The sequence below is a fragment of the Callospermophilus lateralis genome, chromosome 5 (genome assembly GCF_048772815.1).
Source record: "Callospermophilus lateralis isolate mCalLat2 chromosome 5, mCalLat2.hap1, whole genome shotgun sequence".
Lineage (NCBI taxonomy): Eukaryota > Metazoa > Chordata > Mammalia > Rodentia > Sciuridae > Callospermophilus > Callospermophilus lateralis.
In genome coordinates, this window is record NC_135309.1 from 118,616,407 (window position 1) to 118,623,291 (window position 6,885).

The window sequence follows — 6,885 nt, forward strand, 5'->3', positions numbered from 1 at the left end:
AGTATAGGGACAGATGCTACATATTCCTCACCTAAAACTGAATATCTAACTTCCCCCCAAATAATATTGAGGACATACTCAGATATCAAAACATCTCATCCACAAAAATACAAAAGATACGTGTGACTAGTTTGAAAACTTCTTCTTTTGTGTATTGTACTTTTTCATTAATCAAAAGGCAGAAAAAGGGTTGGGGACATAGCTCAGTGGAAGATTATATACCTAGCATGCTCAAGACCCTGGATTAAATCCCCAACACTGGGAGTGAGGGGGAAGACAGAAAAAGTATAGGTATCTATAAAAAATTGTTCTGTATTTAACATTGAAAATCCATTCAATAAAATGTACCATCTTTAATTTTAAAAATACACAATTCTGAAGGGACTTTTTACATCCCTGTATCATCATCTACAGCCTATAAAGAAAATCTAAGTGCTCAAAGAAAAACCAATAAATTACCTCATTTAAATTTTTATTCATCATTTTTGTTTGGTTTTTGGTAGGATTGAACCCAGGGATGCTTTACCACTGAACCACATCCCCCATCCTTTTTTTCTTTTTAAAGAGAGAGAGAGAGAGAGAGAGAGTGTGTGTGTGTGTGTGTGTGTGTGTGTGTGAGAGAGAGAGAGAGAGAGAGAGAGAGAGAGAGAGAATTTTAATATTTATTTTTTAGTTATCAGCGGACACAACATCTTTGTGAGGATCCAACCTGGGCCGCATGCATGCCAGGCGAGCGTGCTACCACTTGAGCCACACCCCCAGCCCGATCCCCCATCCTTTTTATTTTGTATTCTGAGACAGTGTCTCACTAAGTTGCTTATGGTCTTGCTAAGTTGCTAAAGCTGACCTCAAACTTACCATCCTCTTTCCTCAGCCTCCAGAGCCGCTGGCATTACAGGTGTGCACCACCACATCCAGTTTTATTCATCTTAATTCTAACAATAATCCTCTTTTACTGCCCTGCCACCCCCTAAGAAAACCACAAAATTTTTAATAATAAATGTGGAAAGGTTTTAAGAATGTGTGGACCCAAGTGTTAACAGAATTCCAGGCAATATTCTCTTCTCTCCAAAAGCAACTAGCAGAAAAATAAAAAGCCAACTTCTTTTAAAACTACCTCCTTCTTTTTCATCCAAAAAGACAAGATTCTAGTTTTTCTTAAACATGTCTTGCCTCTAAAATAACTGTTTAGTCACAAATAAGGAAATTGTGTGTTTCAAAACCAAAAATAGGGGGAAGGGATATAACCAGGCTTTCATAAAGAACATGCATGTCCACACTCAAGCATACACAAACATCCACGCAAACACACCAAAACAAAAAAAGACAAAATCTCAAGTCTAATTTTTAAAGTTTCTTTAATTGCAAAAAAAATATGCTTCTAGTTTTAAACAAAAACCAACTATAAGATATGCATAAAGAATGAAGTAAAATACCTGCCAACCTTGCCTATTCACTTCAATGCCCTTCTCCAAAGGCACCAACTATTCAATGGTTGCTTGAATTGTTTTCCAGATGTTTTAATGCATTTAAACACAAGTCTGCCTTTTTGCTGTAAAAATGCAGCATTCTCTATGAAGTTTTTGACATAACTTAAAATGAAATATTTTGGTTATCTTTCCTTGTTAGAATATATAAATCAACTTAATTCTTCATGGCTGCATAGCATTCTTCTAAATACTACTTAATCGGTTCCCTTCTAATAGAAGTTTAGGTTGACTCCAACTTTTTAATACTGCAGACCATATAGTAAATAAGCACTGCTATACAGAGCATTTTATGCACTAATATCGATATTATCTATAGGATAAATTCCTAGAAATGAGACAAAAAGACTGTGCCAAAAAGCAAGGTAGTCAGCATTCTCTTTCCCCATGTCCCCAACTGATTTCGGGTACCATTACTATCTATCTTTTAGTCTTCACCAGTAAAGTCGATGAAAATGGCATCTCATTTTTATTCGGTATCTCTTTAGGTAAGACTTAAGAAAGGTATACTTATTAACCATTTGCATTCCATTGGCTCTGAAATTTTTCATTTTCCTACTGAGTTATTCATAAATTTTTTGAACTTTTTACCAATTTTTAGGAGTTTTCAGCCAGCCTTTGGTCAAACATGCTATAAATAAAGTCCAGTGAGCTGCTTAACTTGATTTATGGTGCTTTCAGCCCTCCAAAAATTTTTAGATTTGTATTCAATTAAATTAATCTTTCCCTTCATCATTTTAGTTTTCTATCATTTAAGGGAAGCTCTTTCCCAGGCAGAAATTTGGGGAAAATTGTTTATATAGTAACTTCTATTTTATTCCTTAAATGCTGTCAATAATACTGGCATAATAGTACCTTCAGAGACTGCTCCCTGTTCATATCATTATTGAACATAAATAAGTCAACAATAGTTTCTCTAAAACCCTTCCTATAACCAACTAGGGGCAGTTCTGCACTAATTAAATATTGTTTATAATTACTGTATCAAATATTTAGTTTATTACTTTTAAGTTTCTTCTTGAAATCTACAAGTTGCAAAATAACTACCAAGCAGGCTTAATTTCTAGCAAGCCCAACTCTCTATTCAATCCTTAACCTTCAACAGCATGAATGTAAAATAAAACCCGACAACTAGATCTTTCCTAGTGTAGCTGTAATTTAGTCATCTCTATTAGTCAAGGAATACTTCCTGTATGAACAAACTTGCAGTTCTGCAATAGCAGAAAATGCTTATGGTGGTGCTATCTACACAGTATTCTGTTCTTTTCCATCTCAGGTTCTGAAACAACAACAACAAAAAAAGTTCTACTTCAAATCACAATTATAAAATAAGTCTCTTGAGTTAGTATAACAATTCAAACTATCCCTTAAAGCTAATCAGATACTTAATCTAGACACCCTCTCTCAAGGGGGGGAAACAAACCTTAAGTTTTCTATCTCACAGTTTCAGGTATCAGACCATCTTCAGTCTTCCACCTCTTTATTGACTGGCACAAATAATAGAACTTGGAAGTTAAGGCAATTGACACAATTCAGAGGGGAAAAAGAGTATCTTCCACAATTTGGACAGTATTTGTTTAGCATGTATGGATTTCCAAAGTGGTGGTCAACTCTTGAAACTACCCTAGAAGCATCATAACACTTCACATCCAAGGACTGCCAATTCCATTCAGTGGCTTCCTTCCCCTTTGGGAACTATTCAAAAAGTTACTATTTTCTTTTACAACTACTCACCCAGGCCTCTTCCACTGATGAAAGCAGGCAAAGCCCACGCTGTGTGTCTGTCTCCTAGAGAAGATTGCATCTTTTATTTATCGTCTCTTGGCTTTATTTTCACAGTGAATTCCTGGCTTAAATGCAATCAGCCAAGAAACCCTCCCTATGTGCTCTCCTGTCATTCCTCATTGCTTGCAAGCAGAGTCAAGCACAGAGAAAGAAAAAGAAAGAAAGAAAAACCTCAACGTTGCCAGCCAAGCCATAAAAATTTACACTCTAGTTTGTTATATACTGAGAAACCATAGATGTGTTTCAATCCATTTCAAACCAGCAGAAAAGAAAAATGGTATAACTTTAAAGAATGCTAATTAGATGTTTAAAAGGAGGAGGAAGGCAAAAAGGATGGATAGCCTCAAAAGCTAGCCCCTTTAAACAGAAGGAAAGGGTGCTGAGCATAGAAAAGGACAACACTGGGGGCTTCCTTTGGAAATAAATGACCATGCAGAAAATCACGTTTGCAGATTGCATTAGAATTCAAATTAACCAGACCGGATTAAAACAAATCTTAATTCTCTCTTGGGGCCACTATCCAGACCCACACCCCACTCCCCCGCAAAGGAGGAGGCTAAAAAGAACGGATTACAGAGAGAAAAGACTGAGAAACCAGAGATGCTTCCGAAATCTATCCCCATCCGTTTTGTAGGGTGTTCACTACAATTTCAACAAGACTAACATGGTAAAGAATTGGAAAAAAATGCGATTTGTAATTAGGAGAAAATATGCAGAGAGAGGAGTTTCACTATAGCATTGTTCATTTTGATGCAGTTCAAATATTCCCACCGTTATGGCTGGCAAGATATCGGGACAGAATGGGGGGGGGGGACATTCCGGAGGTGGAAGGCCAGGGGACGCTTTTAAACTCGGTATTTGAGAAAACTCTCATGGTCTGTGAGAGAAAAGAGGGCTGTGCTGCTTTAAATCACAAGTCCTTCTCTTGCCTTTGTCAAATATCTTCTACTTTACAAGCCCTGAAAAGAAATAAAGAGACTCTTTTGTTTGGTTTCCCCTTTTCGGAGACTGACAGAAAATTGAAAAGGACACAAATAAACCTACAAACGGGAACAAAGTGCCGGGTCGTGCCGGGCAGCCGCGCCAGGGGGACGCGGGAGCGGCCGCAGAGCCCGTTGCCTGCGCTCCTGTAGTCCGACTTCAAGTGGCAGTCCAGAGGTGCTCCTGGCGGCTCGCTGAAGCACCAAGACCTGATCCCAGCGCGGACCAAGCTCAGGCGGCAAGGCTCCCGAGCCGCCCCACAGAAAAGGGAAGCGCGAGCGGCTCCCTCTGGGGCCCGCGCCCTTTAATTCGCAGGCGTCCTCGGAAACAGAGGTTCCTCTGTAGAGGGTCCAACCTGCCTCCGCCTCCCTACCTCGCTACTCGGGGACAGGGGAGGCTCGGGGAACGCAGGACACTCAAAGCGGGGCGGCCGGCGGAGCTCGCCTGCGCCAGACGCAGCAGCGACCCCGGAGCGTCGCGGCTGCCCGCCCGTCGGAGCCCAGAGCGCAGCGGCCACCAAGCGGCCTTAATATGCATTCCCCTCCCCTCAAACCGCGGTGAGAAGGAGGAGGAAAAGGAAGAAAGAAGAGCGAACGACAGACCAGAGGAGAGGGGGGAGAGTGCGGAGCGGCCCGGCCCCGGCTCGGCCGGGCCGGCATTGTCTGTGCGGCCCGCGCCCCCTCCCCCGCCCCGCACGGCCCCTCCACACACCCGAACCCGAGCCCGACCGTCCGCCCGCGCCTTTGTCCACGTCCGCCCCGCAAGACGGGCGAGCAGCCCTCCAGGATGTACGCCCCGAGGAGGGCAGGGAGAGCGCCAAGAGCCAGGGGGGCGCCTACACCCACCCCGCCGACCCAGCGGAGGGGCGCGTCCTGCTGATTCATTTCCACTCGCGCTGGCCCGTCCGGGGAGACCAAGACGGGGGCGGGTACGGAGAGAGGAAATGGGCGCTCTGTTCGCATGGACTGTCCGAGCCAGTGAGGACACGGGGCGGGGGTGCGAGCGCGCGCCGGGCTGCGGGGATGCCCGCGAAGGAGGAACGGGCGGCCTCCCCGAGGGACTGATGGACGGACAGACTGCCCGCAGCTGCCCCGTGACTCACCGACTTGCAGGACGTTGTCTACGCAGCCGTTCTCCAGCAACGCGATGCCCCGGCGGAAGGGCAGCCGCGTTTCGTCGCCGCCGTCCGCCGCCCCGGCGGCCCCCACCGACGGGGCCCCGGCCCCCGCGGCGGCGGCGGCGGCGGCGGCGGCGGCAGCGGCGGCGGCGGCGGCCGAGGTGGCAGCCGGCGAGGACGAGGAGCCGCCGCCGCCAGTGCCGCCGCCCGCGCCGCCGGGGCCGCCGCTGTCGTCGCCGGGGCCGCCCGCGGCGCCGCCACCGGTGTTGAAGGACGAGTACATGCAGATCTCCCGCTCGCTTCGGGGAAAGGACCAGTAGACTATGCGGCGTTGCACCGGCTCCGGGATGCGCTCGAAGCGCTCTTCCACGCGCTGGAACGGCCACTTCTCCGCCACCCTGCGAGCCGCGATGTCCAGCAGCGACTCGGGGCTCTGGGTCTTGCCCGGCGGCAGCAGCGCCGCGCCGCCCCCGCACGCCGCCGCAGCCGCTCCGCCCGCCCGCGGGCCCGGCCGACAGGCAGAGCTGTAGCCGCTACCCGCGCCGCCGCCGCCGCTACTGCCCCCGCCGCCGCCGCCGCCGCCGCCCGGCCGGCAGCAGAGCCGTTTCGCGGGAGGAGGCTGCTGTCCGCGCTCCGCCATGACCGCGCCGCTTCTAACCCGACAGCGGAAGTGCCGGGACCCTATAAACGGCACAAGGAAGCGCGACACGCAAACGCCGTGGCGACGCCACGCTGCCATGTAGGGCCCGCCGCTCCTTGTACGGGCACGAGAGGTGTGGCCTTCTCCGTGACGCAGAGGCTGAGGCGGAGCTCCGATAGGGAGAACCTCGGCCTGGGGGCGGGGCCTATGCAAATCGCTGGACTGAAACATAAATAGAGCACTCGGCGGACACGGGGGCGGCGGGGGCGACCGGGTTGGGTGCCGGGTGGGTTGTGAGAATGTCAGGCTGCCGTGACGCGGGGGGCGGGACTCAGGCGGGGTTCCCGCGGGAGGGGGCGGATCTCTGGGTCTGGCCCAAAGTGGGTGAGTCTCTGTGCCCCCTGCCTACCCAACTTACCCCTCCAGTACCTTACGTCTCTTTGATGTCCGACAAGTGAGGAAGAGCCTTGTGGGTCGTAGCAGGGAGGGAGGGGAGCCAGGGGGTGTGCAGAGAGGAGTGTTCGGGGGCTCTTGGGGGCGGGGCCCGCGGTCCGATGCCCCACCCCCCGTCAGCTTGCCCGCCGGGGGAAAAGCCTCTGGGCGGAGGAGGCGCTTTCAAAACAAAGAAATGCGGCACGGAGCCCGGGGGACGCGGGTGGAGAGGAAGGCGGAGGAGGCGCGGCCGAGGCAGCCTGGCTGCCCGCTTCCCTTCCAGCCAGTCCGGGGAACTACCCCCACCCCCCAGCCGAGGCTGCAGCTCCGGGGAAGGGGGAGGAGGGCTATGAACGGCGGTTGTTTCCACTTCACTTTTGTAGACCCGGGTGGGAAAAGAGAGCGCCCGCGTAGCTGCACCGCACCCAGCCCTGAGCCCCGCG

General features: G+C 49.7%; 1 protein-coding gene across 1 annotated transcript in view; it reads right to left on the minus strand.

Moving 5' to 3' along the window:
• Positions 1–6,010, minus strand: part of Zswim6 (zinc finger SWIM-type containing 6) — a 185,854-nt gene extending 179,844 nt beyond the window's left edge. Inside the window, exon 1 of the mRNA XM_076856119.2 lies at positions 5,356–6,010. Within this exon, the coding sequence (XP_076712234.1) occupies positions 5,356–6,010 (655 nt within the window). The remainder of the gene's footprint in view (positions 1–5,355) is intronic.
• Positions 6,011–6,885: the final 875 nt, after the last annotated feature.